The sequence below is a fragment of the Aegilops tauschii genome, chromosome 2 (genome assembly GCF_002575655.3).
Source record: "Aegilops tauschii subsp. strangulata cultivar AL8/78 chromosome 2, Aet v6.0, whole genome shotgun sequence".
Classification (NCBI taxonomy): Eukaryota; Viridiplantae; Streptophyta; class Magnoliopsida; order Poales; family Poaceae; genus Aegilops; species Aegilops tauschii.
This window is the reverse complement of record NC_053036.3, coordinates 602,112,998-602,132,969: the sequence shown is the minus strand read 5'-3', so window position 1 is coordinate 602,132,969 and position 19,972 is coordinate 602,112,998. Positions and strand designations below refer to the sequence as shown.

General features: G+C 45.3%; 3 protein-coding genes across 3 annotated transcripts; 2 read left to right on the top strand and 1 right to left on the bottom strand.

Moving 5' to 3' along the window:
* Positions 1-525: 525 nt before the first annotated feature.
* On the top strand, positions 526-3,770 carry LOC109747057 (endonuclease 4). The gene is made up of 8 exons (XM_020306148.2): positions 526-825; positions 946-1,117; positions 2,245-2,337; positions 2,577-2,716; positions 2,829-2,921; positions 3,022-3,092; positions 3,195-3,265; positions 3,370-3,770. Exons 1-8 carry the CDS (start codon positions 715-717, stop codon positions 3,489-3,491), a joined length of 873 nt encoding a protein of 290 aa, XP_020161737.1. The 5' UTR covers positions 526-714; the 3' UTR covers positions 3,492-3,770.
* A 599-nt stretch (positions 3,771-4,369) lies between these two features.
* On the top strand, positions 4,370-8,243 carry LOC109747059 (endonuclease 4-like). The gene is made up of 8 exons (XM_045233377.2): positions 4,370-4,480; positions 4,589-4,760; positions 6,525-6,617; positions 6,788-6,927; positions 7,029-7,121; positions 7,219-7,286; positions 7,372-7,442; positions 7,534-8,243. The coding sequence occupies exons 1-8, from the start codon at positions 4,370-4,372 to the stop codon at positions 7,650-7,652; spliced, it is 867 nt and encodes a 288-aa protein (XP_045089312.1). The 3' UTR covers positions 7,653-8,243.
* On the bottom strand, positions 8,074-12,247 carry LOC109747079 (uncharacterized). The gene is made up of 7 exons (XM_020306167.4): positions 11,783-12,247; positions 11,614-11,672; positions 9,215-9,274; positions 9,048-9,117; positions 8,547-8,616; positions 8,426-8,452; positions 8,074-8,321 (listed from the first exon to the last, which is right to left on the bottom strand). The coding sequence occupies exons 1-7, from the start codon at positions 12,173-12,175 to the stop codon at positions 8,272-8,274; spliced, it is 729 nt and encodes a 242-aa protein (XP_020161756.1). The 5' UTR covers positions 12,176-12,247; the 3' UTR covers positions 8,074-8,271.
* Between the last annotated feature and the right edge of the window lie 7,725 nt (positions 12,248-19,972).

The window sequence follows — 19,972 nt, the reverse complement described above, 5'->3', positions numbered from 1 at the left end:
CCACTGCGTGCAAACAGGCAAACACTGTCGACGGAATATATACAGGAGGCGTTGGGCATATGCTGCCTGTCGTCGTTGGTGATTGCGTCAACCCTTATCTTCCGATAATCTAGGACGAGCAGCTATCGGTAGTTTGTGTAAGCGGTCTCGTCCTTAAGTCGGTCATTTATGCATGTTTTTGTTTGGTTGGGAACTCTGAGTCTGAAGCTCCACGAATCTTGCACGCCTGTGCCTACCGACCATTTCGGAGTTCAGAGACCGGCCGGAGCCGTAGGCGCTCGTTGGGGGTGGGCAAGAATCAAGCGCGCACGCGGCATGCAGGAGCTGATCGGCCGGTCGGCCAATTCTGCGGCGGAGCTAGCGGATGGCGACCAGAGTATGTTGCGTGCTGCACATGTGAACCACGGCGACATAGTTGCACATCATGGCTGCAAAGCTGGGGGAGGCGCAAGCGACCCCATACGTCAGTCTCACATGGAATGGAAGTACCGCTCCCTTGAAGGCTTCAAACTCCTCCGGACATAAAAGCATCGCGGATCAGAACAAGGAATCTTCCAAGTCCAAATCCCGGCCATCGGTTGGCCGGTGGCCGTCTGTATAAATAGGGGCGCAGTACACAACGTACATGAGACAAGTAAGGAAGCAAAACAATTAGATAACACTAGAGAAAGACACGAAGAAATAGAGAGCAAAGTAAGCTCGAGCTAAGCTAGGATGGGGCTGCTGCTGCTGCTTCAGGTGCTCGTTGCCGCCGCGGCGGCGAGAGCCCCGGCGGCGCAGGCGTGGGGCAAGGAGGGGCACTACATGACCTGCAAGATCACCGACGTACGTGAACCACACACCGACCGTCGTCCGACGTGATCGATCAGTTCTATCTAAGTATCTACGCCGTTGAGCTAGGTATAAGCTGAAATGAACTGGATTTTTTCTTCTTCTTACGTGCAGGGTTTCCTGACGAGCGAGGCGTCGGCGGCGGTGAAGGAGCTCCTGCCGTCGTGGGCCAACGGCGAGCTCGCGGAGACGTGCGCGTGGGCGGACAAGCAGCGCTTCCGGTACCGGTGGTCCAGCCCCCTGCACTTCGCCGACACCCCCGGAGACTGCAACTTCAGCTACGCCAGTACGTACGCTCTACCATGCCATGCATCATGCTTGTTCTGAATCTGAACCAACCTGCCAGCCATGCATGCATGCCTCCATTTACAATTTCAGCTGCTTCTAGGTTTCACCCATGCGCACAACGAAAAAAAAACACTTACGTTTTTGTAACTCACAATAAATTAGCAAAACAGACACATGTTCAGATAGATAATCTGGTAGAGCTACCGCATGCCCCAGTAACATCAGCATCTCGCCATCGGAGGTTAAGACGCGCTTTGACTTTGAGCCCGTACGTACGTGCTTGATTATAGATTGGAGGTCCGCCCCGACACGTTATTTGCCGTGCTCGCGTTCACCTGCTACGTACTGAAGCAACCGGCCGGTCCATCTGTTTGCTTCCCTGATTGGGCAAGGGAGTCCTCGTCACCAACTGGGAGTAAGAGGGCGTGCACGACAAGCTAATGTTCACGAGCTAGAGTTTCACAAGCAAGAACAACAACTAACTACTAATCAAAAAAGCCCAACACGTAGATACGTTTTTTTTTATCCGCAAGAAAAAAAAGGGCTCTTCACGAGCCTTCGTTCTTAAAATAATAAAAAAGGAAAAAAAAAAGGAACTCCGCAAGGTTTTGACTTTCGAAACCAACAAAATTTCGCTCACCCTTGAAAGCACCGAAATTTCCGAAATGTCATAAGTTTCGAAAACCATTTCGAGCAAATTAACGAATTTTTTAATTAAATTTGGATAAATTCAAACTTAAAGTATTGAATAAGTAATGTTTTAGCAACACTTTTACATAAGAACTCATCTATGGCAATGGTTCGGCTGCTACTTCAGTCTCTATTGATCTAGGTTCGAATCCCAAGAATAGTAAAGTACTAAAAAAATAAAAATTGTGAGACTGCGATTCAAACCATAGCCCTAAACTAGGCAACAACACCCTGCCTACTACCGCTATGCTAACCAAAGGAATATGTTTTAGATTGATTCCACAAGTTAATTTGAAAATACCAAAATAATTTAAAAAAAACACAAATGTTTTGAGGACCTTCGAAATGAGCGAAATTGCGAAAATTTCATTGATTTTCTTTCTTAATTATTACGTCATGCTTCCATGCTCCTACTGATTTTTACTTTGTGGGCAGGGGACTGCCACGACACCAAGGGGAACAAGGACGTGTGCGTGGTCGGGGCCATCAACAACTACACCGCCGCGCTCGAGGACCCATCCAGCCCATGTAAGTGCTCCCTCTGTTCACAAAATAAAAGTTCTTTTAGTGTGTTTGTTCATTCATTTCAGTCTGTTAGCAGTTTATATTGAAATACTAAAAACAACTTATATTTATAAACGGATGAAGTAGTACAGTACGTGCATGTACGTAGTATCATTTTCTTCACGCATGGTATTGTGTACTGAGCATACGACGTACACATGCACTGCATGGTATGTACGTATGTGTAATTGTGTATCATCCAGATGATCGGACGGAGAGCCTGATGTTCCTGGCCCACTTCGTGGGCGACGTGCACCAGCCGCTCCACTGCGGCCACGTGGACGACCTCGGCGGCAACACCATCAAACTGCGCTGGTACAGGAGGAAGAGCAACCTGCACCACGTACGTCCTAGCACACTCTCAGCTCCATGCTCCATATTCAGACTTGGACCCGCTGGTCGATCCGTATTGTTCACTGTCTAATTTAACGTCGGTATTCTCTTCCCAAAACTAGGTGTGGGACTCTGACGTGATCACACAGGCCATGAAGGACTTCTACAACAGGGACCAAGACACCATGATCGAGGCCATCCAGCGCAACATCACCGTAAGCTACCTACCAATTCCTGCACTGCCTTGACTTGCAGTCCATCACCTCGGCTTAAATTTCACCCTGAGTAAACCCTGATTATGTTGATCTCCTGCAGGAGGAGTGGTCCAGCGAGGAGAAGCAGTGGGAGGCCTGCGGCAGCAAAACGAAGATCACCTGCGCCGAAAAGTGAGCTCCCAGATCACGACGATGACGAGCCAATCCATCTGCAAAACTGAACTTGTATATATTCAGAGGCTGGATCTGACGGCTGAGAATGGTCGAATGCAGGTACGCCAAGGAGAGCGCATTGCTGGCCTGCGACGCATACGAGGGCGTCGAGGAAGGCGACACCTTAGGAGGTTAATAAGACTAAACCATGTGTTTCTTGTGTAAACTTGATTAGTGGTTGGTTATGGTTCCATTGCAACAAGTGTGATAAGGTCTTTTTGAATTTGGAGTGCAGACGACTATTACTTCCGGGCGCTGCCGGTTGTCGAGAAGAGGATCGCTCAGGGGGGCGTGAGGCTGGCGGTGATCCTTAACCAGATCTTCAGTGGGAAGAACAGCAGGCTGCAGAGCATGTGATTGATATACTGTACTACTCGTAGTAAAAGAAGCGGCTACACAAAAATCACGAATCGCGATTGAATTTGTTATCAGTCCACCAAAGCGGCTTAGACTCGCTGCTGCGGCAAATCATTGTATGTACGTACATATGTATGTATGTGGTGTTGTATTTATTGACACCAATGTATCATATTCATTTCCTCAGTGGGATAATACTAGCTATAGTGATCTAACCTTCTTGTGATTGTAACTATTTTCTTACAACAAAGTGATGCGTACATTAGTACCAGTTGGATAGATTGGTTTGTTGTTCTAGCAAAGTCGGAAAAAACGTGGCACTTACATCCAGAGTTGGAGAGACGCGTGAGTTTGCGCCATCTCTGTGGTCGCATGAGTTCATGAGCTCAGCGTTGCGTTCCTTTCCCCTGCATCGCCCGAGTCTGGCTGAGGGGAAACGGTCGAATCGGTCATTCCTAACTGGCCTGGCTGAGAGGTGCTTTAAAGTTCGTGCTATGCAAGCCAGACAGTGAATGCATGCAAACAAACAGCCAAATTCGTTTTGTGTGGATCTGGTTGGGCTCTCTATATATATCCCCATATGAAGCTTTAGTTTCACTTTAATATAAATAAATAAATAGCTTGACACCATATATAGAGTATTTTCCTGTCACCGGTTCAAACTATATACAGAGTATTTTCCTGCTAATATCAATAAATAAATGCTACTGGTTCAGACAAAAAAAAAGCATCGCGGATCAGGAATCTCCCTAGTCTAGAACGCGGCCATGGGTTGGCCGGTGGTTGTTTGTATAAATAGGGGAGCAGTACAAGGTAGATGAGACAAGACGGAAAGCAACACAACAAGAAGACACAGAGAAGGAGAGAGCTAAGCTAGGATGGGCTTGCTGCTGCTGCTTCACGTCCTCCTGGCCGCGGCGGCGGCCGGAGCCCCAGCGGCGCAGGCTTGGGGCAAGGAGGGGCACTACATAACGTGCAAGATCGCCGATGTACGTAAACCACCGACCCGTCGTCTGGCCCAGCACTAGTGATCGATTCCACCTGTCTTCACCGGCGCCGGCCGTAGAGGTTAACTAAGCTGGTGTTTATCAATGCAGGGCTTCCTGACGAAGGAGGCAACGGCGGGGGTGAAGGCTCTCCTCCCGTCGTCGGCCAACGGCGAGCTCGCGGAGGTGTGCTCGTGGGCGGACACGCAGCGCTTCCGGTACCGGTGGTCGAGCCCCCTGCATTTTGCCGATACCCCCAAAGACTGCAAATTCAGCTACGCCAGTACGAACCCCCCCCCCTCCCCCCCCCCCCCCCCCCCCCCCCCCCGCCCCCCCCTCTCTCTCAGTTGTTGCTTAGTTTTATTCTTACGGCATAAAGCACTTGGTTTTACTTTTAGCTCAAAAAAAGGATGCTAATAGGGTGCATCGATCGCTCTCCCGAGATCCCAATGCGACTAACCGTTCACGCGCTAGCGCTCCCGCATGACAGAATGATCAGCGCTGCGCCGTTCGAGCGTCAAGCAACGCCCCGCCCCCTATCTGTTTCTTCATCCTTCCCGCGCTACCTGATTTATGGTGTACAAAATCTACATAAAGTTGCCATGTGAACTTTACAAAAAGATTGCCATGTGAGCAGTACAAAAATTTCTAAAGTTGTCATGTGACCAGTAAATACATTTGTAAAAGTTGACATGATAGTGGAGAACAAAATTATCTGAAGTTGTCATGTCGCGATTACAAATGTCTACAAACTGCCATGGTTTTAGCAAACACAAAATAGTAATTTTTTGCTACATTAGATTTATTTTTTATTTTTTTGGCTACATTAGTCATGATCTAGAGAGCAAAATATTGTAGAGTTGCCATATGACCAGTGCTACAAAATTATATATCTTCCTTGAATTATAGAATGAATTTTGTAAAATTTGCCATGATATGTAAAAATGATGATGATGTATGTATAGCTGCCATGGGGTCATACGGTTACATATTATGGTAAAAAAAAAGAGTTTATGCACAAAACATAGAGAAGTTGCCATGGTATAAAAAAACTAGGGAGTGTGGGGTGGGTGGAGTTGCAATTACGTAGATAATAAATTTTCCATGTGATAAGGACAAATATTTTTAAAAATTGATATGTTTTAGATAGAAAAATTCGTAAATTTACCATGTGAATATTACAAAAGAAAATCTAAATTCTCCATCATTTTGGGACCAAAGTTTTCTAAAGTGCCATGTGACCAGTACAAACATTTTCTAAATTTCTAAATTTGTCATCATTCAGGGACCAAAAGTTTATACTTGATTTTTCATGTTTTAAGGAGCTAAAAATCGTAAATTTGCCATGTGCCATTAGATATTTCCAAAAAAAAAATGTTCTCATGTTTTGTAGAACAAAATTCCTAAACTTGCCATGTGAACATTGCAAGTTTTTCTAGATTTGCCTTGTTGTAGAAAATAAATTTGTAATTTCCATGTGACCATTAGAGTTTTTCTAAATTTGCCATGTTTTTGGAAACAAAAAAATCTGCATTTTTCATGTGACCATTACAAACATTTTTGAAAATTTTCCATGTTTTTAAGAAACACCTTTTCCTTTCTTAAAACTGCCTAGCGTGCGTCCAGCTGCATGCTACTGAAGCAAGCAACCTATCCATATGTGTCTGGTGAGTGGGCGGTTACAGGTAACTGTTTCATCATCATTCATTCAGATAAGAAGGCCGGCAGTTTCCCTCTTTGATGGAGAAAGAATATTATCATTTGGGGCGGGTTATTATTAGCTTGACTGGACGGTGGCATGCAATCGAGTATAGGTTTGCTCGTGTGCTTGGGCAAGGGAGTTGTGCCCCTCGTCACCCGCTCAAGGGGGCATGCATGCATGCATGCACGACGCGTTTGCCTGAGCAATCGTTGATGCCGTCAAGCTAATGTAACAGTCGTAGAGTTTCACGAGCAAAGACAACACAAGATCTCATCAGAATTGCTGCACTTGGTCTTATTATTATGCCATGCTTGGATGCTCCTACTGATTTTGATTTGTGGGCAGGGGACTGCCACGACACCAAAGGGAACAAGAACGCGTGCGTGGTCGGGGCCATCAACAACTACACCGCCGCGCTGCAGGACTCGTCCAGCCCATGTAAGCAATACAGTAGTGCATATCAATTTCTTCACGGGTGGCCTATATTGGTATTTTTTTTATGAATACGTTTGATACATGTATCATTGCATTGATAGAGGGAAACGGGGGCATATATTGGTATATGGAAGTACTAATACTGGATGCATGGCATGTATATCCTCGTCCAGATAATCGGACGGAGAGCCTGATGTTCCTGGCCCACTTCGTCGGCGACGTGCACCAGCCGCTTCACTGCGGCCACGTGGAAGACCTCGGCGGCAACACCATCCTCGTCCGCTGGTACAGGAGGAAGAGCAACCTGCACCACGTACGTAACGTACCACCACTGACAGTCTCAGCTCCATCCACGATGATCCATAGTACAATCATCAATAATCATATGCTTACCTGTGTATATATAACTACTAGGTGTGGGACGTGGACGTCATCGAACAGGCCATGAAGGACTTCTACGGCAAGGACCAGGACGCCATGGTCAAGGCCATCCAGCGCAACATCACCGTAAGCCAAAGCCAGCAACTTCTACGCTGCACTGCACTGAATTGCAGCATCACCTGAGCTTAATTTCACCTTGAGTGATTTTAAATTTCGCTCACAGGAGGACTGGTCCAGGGAGGAGAAGCAGTGGGAGGCGTGCCGCAGCAAAACCAAGACCTGCGCTGACAAGTAGGCTCACCAGTCACCACGATGATCCATTCCAGCAGCAAAACTGGATACATGTTGAGAGGCTGACGGCTTGAAATGAGTGCAGGTACGCTCAGGAGAGTGCGGCGCTCGCCTGCGACGCGTACAAGGGCGTCGAGCAGGACTCCACCTTAGGAGGTACCGTAACGTACGAGATCAATCAATAAGACTAAAATTATGATTCCTTTGGAACGAGTGCGATGAGATCTTTGCTGGAACTGAACTGCAGATGAGTACTACTCCGAGGCGCTGCCGGTCGTTGAGAAGAGGATCGCTCAGGGGGCCGTCAGGCTGGCGGCGATCCTCAACCGGATCTTCAGCGGGAACGGCAAGCTGCAGAGCATCTGATCTATGCAATTTCGTCGAAATTAAGGGAGAAGAATGTCATCCTGCCCTGTCTGACCATGTTATAGCTTGCCCAGAAATCACGAATTCGCGATTATATTTGTTATATATCGATCCATCCACCAAAGCGGCTTCGAGTCGCTGCTGCAGCAAATCATTGTACCTGTATGAACGTACGTATATGGTGGTGTACTGATTAACACCATTGTATTGTATTGTATTGTATCCTCTTGATTTTCAGTATAAGTACGATGGTGATGATCTACTACTTCCATGTGTAGTAACCATTCGTTACATCAGAGTGATGTTGAGAACCAGTTAGATGGAACGGTCTCTGTTCTATTGCAAGCAAAATGCCCGGCTAAACTTCGAGTTAACGAAGAAAAACATGGCGTTAATCCAGGCTTGCATCAAGTGTGCAGAATCAGACAAGAGAGTTCAGATAGTTTTTATTTTTCCTTTTTTGTTTTGAAGGAGTTCAGATAGTTCACGGAAGAATGATATCAAGTAAACCAACAAAGCCAAGGTTCATTCTTCAGCAGGAGACCAGTCAAAGTATCATCGCTTGCAAAACTCCAGCAGTGCTCTTTTAACTCGTATGTTTGAGGATGTTGAAGTCATGTTACAAGAGCTTCAGACCACCAGTGACATCATCAACCATGTCAGCCGGCCCTGCTCAAATGAAACAGCACAAACAGCAGCCAGATATCAGCTCATTACAAGCCCATAAATTCTGGAAAACATGATACACCGTGAAAAGCATGCATGTAACTTACCAAGAATAGCCATGACTGTTCTGGAATCTACAGGATCGCAAGACAAAAAAAAATCAATTCATCAAGAGATAAACAGACAGAATTGAATTGGATGTGTGTAGATGAAGATTAAATAACTCACTAGGTGCAATCTGTGTTCTTCCAGCATCAATGGTAATGTGAGTTGGCAGATTCATAGATTTTGCTCTCCCCTGCACCCAAAAGTGGGCCCACATGTGATGGGACAAAAATAACATTGTTCCAAATGATAAGCATGTTTAAGATATAACTACAAACTTACTTTATTTTGTTTTAAATACATAGATTAAATAAACAATTTATGTAAAAGAAGAACATGGAGGATGAGGCCAAGTAAAAAATGAAATGTTTCATTTTTCTGGAAAAATGGGAAGGGATGAAATTGTTGTTGATGTTTCAGGACAGGACACATTCAGCTACAAAATTTCCAGTTTTTGTAAGATGTTTTTTTAAATACTAATATTGTTAGTATTTTAATTCCTCCGATAACTGTGTAAATGTAGATTATCTGATAAGAGCAAATTGTTTAATGACTGGTTTTGTTGATATACCCAAGGTGGTTTCAAGATTAAAGTGCCAGTGAACAACAAGACATAATACTTACTTGTAAAACAAGCATATCTTCCTCACTTTCTACTTTCACAACCACCTTAACTTGGCCACACCTCTCCCATCTGTACAAGATAAAAATGAAAGGAAATTTGTTTTCCCCTTTAGGACACTTGATTATGCATTAGTACAAACAGGAGAAGTAGCTACTGATAACGATACCTTCGTAAAGACTTTGGTGCTCTCTGCTGGAGTTTTTTAAACAAGCCCAGTGTTGCATGGCTGAGCAAACAGAAAAGGAAACAACCAACCATAATTAGCCCACCACTCCCATGTATTGAAAATAACAAAAGCATAGTAAAATAAAGAGCGATCACTCATCCACTTCTAAAAACACTCAGAAGCAAAGATACACATGCTTTCTTAATTGAAATGCCACATGTTTTCACATACAGCATGTTTACCATTGTTCAAATATGTTGAATAACCATGCTGAGTTCAAGCAACTACCTAGTGTTAGATTGTTAGGTTAAGTGTTTCTAGTTCTAGATGAGTAGTCGAGTAGTTACAATGAGGATTGGTGAATGCCATCATAGGGGTGAAAAACGAGTTTAGTTTGGTACCTAGAGTGCCCCCTCGCTGTCTGGCCAATCAAATCTGATGGAAAATATATTGGCTGGTTGGCATGGGGACAGAGATCAACATTTGGACATTGCAAAGATTATAACGCAATAAGCATTAAATTTGCCACGATTTTTTGGGAGCACCAAATATGGGTGATAAGAAACCTTATCTTGGATAAAGAAGCAAAGCTGGCTTAGGTATTATGGGAGACACTATAGACTATACCATCTATCTATTTTTCAAAACAAAATGACAATTCCAATTTGGAATTAGGAGAAGCAGCCACCTGGTTTGGGCATCAGATCAAACCAAAATAGTCTTCCATTCCCTCACCCCCTCCATCTCTATGGTTTCTTTACGTAAAAGTTAAGACGTAAGGAATACAGATCATATTCATGGATTGTATACTAAAGCTGCAGGATAGATCACACAGTCTTGGACGTAACCTATCCATCTTTCTGGTCAGTGGCGGTTACAGCTAACTGCTTCATCATTCAGATAAAAAGGTATATGCCAACAGTTTCTCTCTTTGGTGGATCACATCTCACAAGGAATATTATCATTTGGGGTGAGCCATTATCATCTTGACTGGATGGCAACATGCTGACTGGTCTGCCAATCGGGTATAGGTTTGCTTGTCTGATCAGCCAAGGGAGTTAGGCCCTCGTCACCTACTCAAGAGAGCATGCACGACACATTTGCCTGAGCAATGATGTCCATGCTCTCCCTGATAATCGTTGATGCCGTCAAGATAATGTAACGGTCGTATACGTGCTTTTCTTTCCCCTCTTCTAAGGTGACTAGGGCAAAGCCTTTCTCCCCTCGATCTCCGCCGATGAGCCCGTGGATTCACCTCCCATCTACATGCCTCTCCGGCGGCCGGTGGCGGGGAGGGGAATCCTGGGACCTCAGCTTCGGCGCGGCTAGTAGATATGTAGTGTTTCCTTGCTGTCTGGTCAAGGAAATCTGATGGAAAATATATTGGCTGGTTGGTATGAGTACAGAGATCACATCGGGACATTGCAAAAGTTCTACCGCAATAAGCATTCATGCAGCCATGATAAAATTTGCCTTGGTTTTTGGGAGGACCGAATACTGGTGATGATCAGAAACCTTGGGTGTGTTTGGATGGTGGCCAAAATCAACCCTACTAAAAAATCATGACCAAAATTTTGGTCTATATTTGGATGACCACCAACTTTTGGCATGCCAATACTTCTTTTACTAATCTAGTTCACTTTTCTTGCCAATGTCGGCCAATTCGTGGGCAAGCAAAAAACTCTACCAAAATTTTGGCCAGCCAACTATTTGCTAGGGTAAAGCTAGGCTAAAACCAAACATACCCCTTGTCTTGGATAAAAAAGCCAGTTGGCTTAAGTGTTAAGGAAAATGCTACCATCTAGTTTTCAAAACAAATAGCAATTGCGAAGAATTAGGTGAGGCGGCCACCTGGTTTGAGCATCAGGCCAAACCAAAATAGTCTTCCATTCCTTGAACCCCTACAACCCAATACTTCTTTTAATGTAAGAGTAAGATGTAAAGAATGCCAATCGCAGTCATGAACTGTGTACTATAGCTGCAGGATAGTTCTAACTTCTAAGAAAGGACATGGCATGCACCATTGGCACCTAGCAGACATGTTCATAGAAAACAAGCAGCAAGAAAAATGACAGATTGCCACATGGCTTTGGCATGACCAATTTGTGTGTGAAACTGCATTCATCCCAGACAAACACACATATTAACAGAAAGGAAAATTTTGTCTACGTTATAATCCTTGTTCAGTTTGACGCTCATAAAAACATGTCATGATCAGAGCTAAGAAACAATCTAAAGTCTCAAACAGGTATGTCAGCTCAATATCTCCTGTTGCAAAGATGGACACACTTAACAACATGATACACTGACCATTTCATCACTCCGTGTTAACCATCGATATCGGTTCCCAATCTAGTAAGTTTCTATTCTTAGCCTATCCTGATTCTGAAATGTGTTACCTGCATTGCGCAGCGATTTTCCCCTTTCCCATCTTCAGGTCGTTTCTCACCACAAGCACCTGCACCAGCAAGAACATCAACCAAGTTATTTCCCATTCTCTCCCCCAAATGAAAACGCCCAAAATCCGAGTAAAGGGAAGAAGTGTTGGCAAGAAAGAAACTCCAATACCATCTTGAAATCCTCTATTATCTTGGCGAGGTTCTCGATCTCCAGGGGGGCGGAAGCGGCCTGGGCCTGCGCCCTCTCGGCTTCCCTGGCGGAGTCGGACTTGGTCACCACGTTCCGGGACCAGAACAGCAGCCTGAGCCCGGTCCGCTTCCGCCCGGCGGCTCGCTTCGCCGGCGCGGCGCGGCCGCAATTTTCGTCATCATCTTCGTCCGAGTCGTCCTCGGAATCGTCTTCGCCGGAGTCGGGGGCGGCGGCGGCGGCGTGGATGGGGAGGCGGGCGAGCGCGAGGAAGTAGCCGAGCGCGAAGCAGCCGGCGGCGCCCGCGATAGCGGTGGCCGCGCCAGGGAAGGAGGCGGCCACGGGGAGAGAGAGGACGGAGGCGGTGGCGCCCATCGGGGTCGCCGTCGCCGGCGGCGGCGGCGGCGATGGGGTGGGGGGGTAGGGGAGAGAGGAGTGGGAGGTGGTTTGGGTGTTACGACACCGTGGGGTTTGGGGATTGGTGGTTTTGGCGAGGTGAAGCTGACACGCGGGGCCCACGGTTCAGTGGGTATGGTCTGTCCAGCGGCGTGGTTTGGTGAACGCGCCGCGTTGATCGATTGGAAATTTGCAACTGAGAGTGTTCGACGCTGTTTTTCTTTGGACAGCGAGCGTGCGACGCTGCTTGATTTTGCTTATATTTAGTCAAACTAGAAAATTGGCTAACAATTGATTTGAGTACCAACTCATGTCGCCTATTTTTCAAGACTTGTCATAGGGATATGGTGTGCGCGCGTGCATTCATAGGACTAAGCGTACGTGTATGTATGTGAGCGTTTGCATTTGTACTTCTTTTATAAAAAAAGAGTTGTCAATTTTTGATAAGTTTAGCAAATGCCAAATGTTTCTGACATCAGTCATGCTCTCAGCACTACCTAATAGTTGGTTGTTTTTCACGTTAAAATATGTATTGTCGGAGTCCTTATTTATAGAAAAGACGTCGTTCGAACCCAAGAAAAGGCTCAAACCTAGCCCGACTTACAATTACCAAAACCCCGGCCAGAATTACAATGATCAACCACTTACAAGCATCAGAAAGAAATAAAAAAGAAATCATGGTCAAACAACCTCAGACGACAGATGCATGCTGCAAATAAGTTTGTGCACGGACCGAATACAACACAAGCAACTACCAAGATGAACCGAAGAAATGAGCTTGATCCGTCGGGGTCTTCGTCCGCCAAAGCAGCTAGCACTAGATACTTGATGAGCTACCTCTTCACTTCAACGACGTCGTGACTGCCCTGGTGAAGGCTACGACGGTGGGCAAGACCAAGTTGCCGGCCTCTTCTGTTGGGCTGGGCGCGGATGGGATGGTGGTGGCGACCTGATCGTTGCGTTGGTACTGGTTCCATGTGTGTTTGCTTATGTTTAGTAGTTCTTCAGTCTGCTGTCGGCAGGTGTGGCGGCTGTTCTCTGTTCTGTTCTTTGGGTTTCTTCAGTTTCGTCAGTGTCGTGTATGTTGTCAGTTTACTTTGGTTTGTTGCGAGGCCGTCGCCGGGCAGGCCCCTCGTTCTGTGGTTGCTCTGGTCTGGTATGGGTGTTGTATCGGTGCTGCTACTGCTCCAGTTGCTCTGGTTCTTGGGCCGGACGTCCCTGTCCGATTGTATATGTGTTGCCGAAGCTGTCGGCTGCCCTCTGAGTCTGCCTTTGTTTGTATGGATTTAAACATCTCCAATTGGAATGTGCGAGGGCTTCATAACCGTGCTAAACGGAGTGCTGTTGCAAAGTTGATTGCTGGTCTGAACTGTAATATTATATGCTTGCAAGAGACAAAGATGGAGCAGATTGATAGGGCTTTTGTTGCTGAATCTGTTGGTGCAAAATTCTCTAACGATTTTGTGTTCAAATCTGCCTCGGGCTCTAGAGGTGGCGTCCTAATTGTGTGCTCAGAGGATTTCTCCATTACCCCTTTGGTGTTGGTGTCGGACGAGTTCTCTCTGTCGGCTGCTATCTTGGATAAGTCCAACAATTCTTCTTGGGATCTCACTTGCGTGTATGGTCCGCAACTTGTCTCGGATAAGACCCGTTTTTTAGCTGAACTTGCTGAGCTGCAACCGTTGGTTAAGAAGGAATGGCTGGTGCTGGGCGATTTCAACCTTATTAGCAAAGTCGAGGATAAGAATAACTACAACTTTAATCTCGGGCTTATGGGACAATTCAGGAACACTATTGACTTGCTGGAGCTGAGGGATTTACCTCTTTTTGGAAAGAAGTACACTTGATCCAATGAAAGAGCAGGCACCACTATGACAAAGATTGACCGCGTTCTCATGTCCAATGACTGGGAATTAAGATACCCCCCAATATCAGCTATCTCCGACCTCTTCTATTGTGTCCGATCACTCTCCTCTGCTTCTCAAGAAGATGGATGTCCAGATTTACAAAGGATTCAGATTCGAGGCTTACTGGCTAAGGCTGCATGGTTGATGTGGTCTCCAAAAGTTGGAACAAGCCACTGAGATCCAAAGAACCTTTGCGGAGACTTCATGCTAAGCTATCTCGCACTACTTTGGCCCTGAAGGCCTAGGATAAGAAGATCAAGGCTTCTTCCAATCTGACATTCAATGTGGCCAATGAGGTTATCTTTAACTTGGATTTGGCTATGGAGGATCGGGAGCTCTCCGAGACTGAATGGGCTCTCCGAAGAACGCTTAAGGCACGGCTGCTGGGTATTGCGACGATAGATAAAATCCTTTGGCGCCAATGCTTAAGAATTACCAAGATCAAAGCAAGCAATGCTAGCTCTAGATTGTTTCACCTACAAGCTAACGGGCGAAGGAGGAAGAACCATATACCTGTGCTTAGAGGGCTGAACGGCGATGTTAACGAGCACAAGCTCAAAGAAGAGCTCCTTCTGAATCATTTCAAATCTTTATTGGTGACATCTTCTTCTGCGAGGAAGGTCTTCAACTGGGACCTGCTTCAACATCCATTGGCTAACTTGCAACACTTGGAGATGCCTTTCATGGAGGAGGAAATTAAAGCGGCTGTCTTTGACTAGCATGATGAAAAAGCACCGAGGCCAGATGGTTTTATTGGGAAGTTCTTTAAGAGATTCTGGACTTTAATCAAAGATGATTTGGTGGCTGCAGTACATCAGATTTTTTTGCCTTCGAGGAGATAACTGGAATCTCCTTAACTCTGCGCATATTGTCCTGCTACCCAAGACTAAGGTTGCGGTCTCAGCCAATGATTTCAGACCAGTGAGCTTGTTGCACAACTTTGCCAAAATTGTCTGCAAGTTGTTGGCCAATAGGTTGGGCCCGGAATTGCAGCAACTTATATCTTGCACTCAAAGTGCCTTCATTCGCGGAAGATCAATCCAAGACAGTTTTCTTTATGTCCAGAACACTATCAAAGATGCACACAAGAGAAATATCCCTCTGGTTTTCCTGAAGGTTGACTTTGCCAAGGCTTTCGACTCTGTTGGTTGGCCCTACCTGCTGGATGTAATGGAGGCTTATGGTTTTGGGCAGAGATGGCGAGATATTATCAGTTTGTTGCTGGCCTCGTCATCTTCTCGAGTTCTTCTTAATGGATGCCACGGGCCTCCATTCGCTCATAAAAAGGGACTGCGTCAAGGAGATCTGCTATCTCCAGTGCTCTTCATTCTTGCCATGGACCCCCTGCCGAGGATGTTCGAGTGCACCACAAGTCGTGGCATTCTAGAGCCCATTCCAAGGAATGTCGTAAGGATGAGAACAAGCTTATATGCTGACGACGCTGAAGGAAATATGCCTTAGAGGCAATAATAAAGTTATTATTTATTTCCTTATATCATAATAAATGTTTATTATTCATGCTAGAATTGTATTAACCGGAAACTTGATACATGTGTGAATACATAGACAAACAGAGTGTCACTAGTATGCCTCTACTTGACTAGCTCGTTGATCAAAGATGGTTATGTTTCCTAGCCATAGACATGAGTTGTCATTTGATTAACGGTATCACATCATTAGGAGAATGATGTGATTGACTTGACCCATTCCGTTAGCTTAGCACTCGATCGTTTAGTATGTTGCTGTTGCTTTCTTCATGACTTATACATGTTCCTATGACTATGAGATTATGCAACTCCCGTTTACCGGAGGAACACTTTGTGTGCTACCAAATGTCACAACGTAACTGGGTGATTATAAAGGTGCTCTACAGGTGTCTCCGAAGGTACTTGTTGGGTTGGCGTATTTCGAGATTATGATTTGTCACTCCGATTGTCGGAGAGGTATCTCTGGGCCCACTCGGTAATGCACATCACTATAAGCCTTGCAAGCATTGCAACTAATGAGCTAGTTGCGGGATGATGTATTACGGAACGAGTAAAGAGACTTGCCGGTAACGAGATTGAACGAGGTATTGAGATACCGACGATCGAATCTCGGGCAAGTAACATACCGATGACAAAGGGAACAACGTATGTTGTTATGCGGTTTGACCGATAAAGATCTTCGTAGAATATGTGGGAGCCAATATGGGCATCCAGGTCCCGCTATTGGTTATTGACCGGAGACGTGTCTCGGTCATGTCTACATAGTTCTCGAACCCGTAGGGTCCGCACTTTTAACGTTACGACGACAGTTTTATTATGAGTTTATGAGTTTTGATGTACCGAAGGAGTTCATAGTCCCGGATGAGATCGGGGACATGACGAGGAGTCTCGAAATGGTCGAGACGTAAAGATCGATATATTGGACGAGTATATTCGGACATCGAAAAGGTTCCGAGTGATTCGGGTATTTTTCGGAGTACCGGAGAGTTACGGGAATTCGTATTGGGCCTTAATGGGCCATACGGGAAAGGAGAGAAAGGCCCCAAAGGGTGGCCGCACCCCTCCCCATGGACTAGTCCGAATTGGACTAGGGAGGGGGGCGCCCCCTTCCTTCCTTCTCCTTCTCCCTTCCCTTCTCCTACTCCAACAAGGAAAGGAGGAGTCCTACTCCCGGTGGGAGTAGGACTCCCCCCTTGGCGCGCCCTCCTCCTAGGCCGGCCGCCTCCCCCTTGCTCCTTTATATACGGGGGCGGGGGGGCATCCCATAGACACAACAATTGATCATTGATCTCTTAGCCGTGTGCGGTGCCCCCCTCCACCATATTACACCTCGATAATATCGTAGCGGTGCTTAGGCGAAGCCCTACGTCGGTAAAACATCATCATTGTCACCACGCCGTCGTGCTGACGAAACTCTCCCTCAACACTCGGCTGGATCGGAGTTCGAGGGACGTCATCGAGCTGAACGTGTGCTGAACTCGGAGGTGCCGTGCGTTCGGTACTTGATCGCTCGGATCGTGAAGACGTACGACTACATCAACCGCGTTGTGTTAACGCTTCCGCTTTCGGTCTACGAGGGTACGTGGACAACACTCTCCCCTCTCGTTGCTATGCATCACCATGATCTTGCGTGTGCGTAGGAAATTTTTGAAATTACTACGTTCCCCAACAGTGGCATCCGAGCCTGGTTTTATGCGTTGATGTTATATGCACGAGTAGAACACAAGTGAGTTGTGGGCGATATAAGTCATACTGCTTACCAGCATGTCATATTTTGGTTCGGCGGTATTGTGAGATGAAGCGGCCCGGACCGACATTACGCGTACGCTTACGCGAGACTGGTTTCACCGTTGCGAGCACTCGTTGCTTAAAGGTGACTGGCGGGTGTCTGTCTCTCTCACTTTAGTTGAACCGAGTGTGGCTACGCCCGGTCCTTGCGAAGGTTAAAACAGCACCAACTTGAAAAACTATCGTTGTGGTTTTGATGCGTAGGTAAGAACGGTTTTTGCTAAGCCCGTAGCAGCCACGTAAAACTTGCAACAACAAAGTAGAGGACGTCTAACTTGTTTTTGCAGGGCATGTTGTGATGTGATATGGTCAAGACATGATACTGAATTTTATTGTATGAGATGATCATGTTTTGTAATCGAGTTATCGGCAACTGGCAGGAGCCATATGGTTGTCGCTTTATTGTATGCAATGCAATCGCCATGTAATTGTTTTACTTTATCACTAAGCGGTAGCGATAGTCGTAGAAGCAATAGTTGGCGAGACGACAACGATGCTTCGATGGAGATCAAGGTGTCACGCCGATGACGATGGTGATCATGACGGTGCTTCGGAGATGGAGATCACAAGCACAAGATGATGATGGCCATATCATATCACTTATATTGATTGCATGTGATGTTTATCTTTTATGCATCTTATCTTGCTTTGATTGACGGTAGCATTATAAGATGATCCTTCACTAAATTATCAAAGTATAAGTGTTCTCCCTGAGTATGCACCGTTGCGAAAGTTCTTCGTGCTGAGACACCACGTGATGATCGGGTGTGATAGGCTCTACGTTCAAATACAACGGGTGCAAAACAGTTGCACACGCGGAATACTTAGGTTAAACTTGACGAGCCTAGCATATAACAGATATGGCCTCGGAACACGGAGACCGAAAGGTCGAGCGTGAATCATATAGTAGATATGATCAACATAGTGATGTTCACCGTTGAAACTACTCCATCTCACGTGATGATCGGACATGGTTTAGTTGATATGGATCACGTGATCACTTAGAGGATAGAGGGATGTCTATCTAAGTGGGAGTTCTTAAGTAATATGATTAATTGAACTTAAATTTATCATGAACTTAGTCATGATAGTATTTTGCAAATTATGTTGTAGATCAATAGCTCGCGTTGTTGCTTCCCAGTGTTTATTTTTGATATGTTCCTAGAGAAAAATTATGTTGAAAGATGTTAGTAGCAAAGATGCGGATTGGATCCGTGATCTGAGGATTATCCTCATTGCTGCACAGAAGAATTATGTCCTTGATGCACCGCTAGGTGACAGACCTATTACAGGAGCAAATGCAGACGTTATGAACGTTTGGCTAGCTCAGTATGATGACTACTTGATAGTTTAGTGCACCATGCTTAACGGCTTAGAATCGGGACTTCAAAGACGTTTTGAATGTCATGGACCATATGAGATGTTCCAGGAGTTGAAGTTAATATTTCAAGAAAATACCCGAGTTGAGAGATATGAAGTCTCCAACAAGTTCTATAGCTAAAAGATGGAGGAGAATAGCTCAAGCAGTGAGCATGTGCTCAGATTGTCTGGGTACTACAATCGCTTGAATCAAGTGGGAGTTAATCTTCCAGATAAAATAGTGATTGACAGAATTCTCTAGTCACCATCACCAAGTTAGTAGAACTTCGTGATGAACTATAGTATGCAAGGGATGACAAAAGTAATTCCCGAGCTCTTCGTGATGCTGAAATCGACGAAGGTAGAAATCAAGAAAAACATCAAGTGTTGATGGTTGACGAGACCACTAGTTTCAAGAAAAGGGCAAAGGGAAGAAGGGGAACTTCAAAAAGAACGGCAAGCAAGTTGCTGCTCAAGTGAAGAAGCCTAAGTCTGGTCCTAAGCCTGAGACTAAGTGCTTCTACTGCAAAGGGACTGGTCACTGGAAGCGGAACTACCCCAACTATTTGGTGGATAAGAAGGATGGCAAAGTGAACAAAGGTATATTGGATATACATGTTATTGATGTGTACTTTACTAGTGTTTATAGAAACCCCTCGGTATTTGATACTGGTTCAGTTGCTAAGGGTAGTAACTCGAAACGGGAGTTGCAGAATAAACAAAGACTAGTAAAAGGCGAGGTGACGATGTGTGTTGGAAGTAGTTCCAAGATTGATATGATCATCATCGCACACTCCCTATACTTTTGGGATTAGTGTTGAAACTAAATAAGTGTTATTTGGTGTTTGCGTTGAGGATGAATATGATTTGATCATGTTTGTTGCAATACGGTTATTCATTTAAATTAGAGAATAATTGTTGTTCTGTTTACATGAATAAAACCTTCTATGGTCATACACCCAATAAAATGGTTTGTTGGATCTCGATCGTAGTGATACACATATTCATAATAATGAAGCCAAAAGATGCAAAGTTAATAATGATAGTGCAACTTATTTGTGGCACTGCCGTTTAGGTCATATTGGTGTAAAGCGCATGAAGAAACTCCATACTGATGGGATTTTGGAATTACTTGATTATGAATCACTTGATGCTTGCGAACCGTGCCTCATGGGCAAGATGACTAAAACGTCATTCTCCGGAACTATGGAGAGAGCAATAGATTTGTTGGAAAT

Excerpts from the sequence above, each read along its gene's own strand:
- LOC109747057 (XM_020306148.2), top strand. The coding sequence starts at position 715 with ATGGGGCTGCTGCTGCTGCTTCAGGTGCTCGTTGCCGCCGCGGCGGCG. Across the intron at positions 2,338-2,576 it reads CGAGGACCCATCCAGCCCAT|ATGATCGGACGGAGAGCCTG; the intron begins GTAAGTGCTCCC and ends TGTATCATCCAG. Across the intron at positions 3,093-3,194 it reads AAGATCACCTGCGCCGAAAA|GTACGCCAAGGAGAGCGCAT; the intron begins GTGAGCTCCCAG and ends GGTCGAATGCAG.
- LOC109747059 (XM_045233377.2), top strand. The coding sequence starts at position 4,370 with ATGGGCTTGCTGCTGCTGCTTCACGTCCTCCTGGCCGCGGCGGCGGCC. Across the intron at positions 6,928-7,028 it reads GGAAGAGCAACCTGCACCAC|GTGTGGGACGTGGACGTCAT; the intron begins GTACGTAACGTA and ends TATAACTACTAG. Across the intron at positions 7,443-7,533 it reads GCAGGACTCCACCTTAGGAG|ATGAGTACTACTCCGAGGCG; the intron begins GTACCGTAACGT and ends ACTGAACTGCAG.
- LOC109747079 (XM_020306167.4), bottom strand. The coding sequence starts at position 12,175 with ATGGGCGCCACCGCCTCCGTCCTCTCTCTCCCCGTGGCCGCCTCCTTC. Across the intron at positions 11,673-11,782 it reads TAATAGAGGATTTCAAGATG|GTGCTTGTGGTGAGAAACGA; the intron begins GTATTGGAGTTT and ends TTGCTGGTGCAG. Across the intron at positions 9,275-11,613 it reads AAAATCGCTGCGCAATGCAG|CCATGCAACACTGGGCTTGT; the intron begins GTAACACATTTC and ends CTGTTTGCTCAG.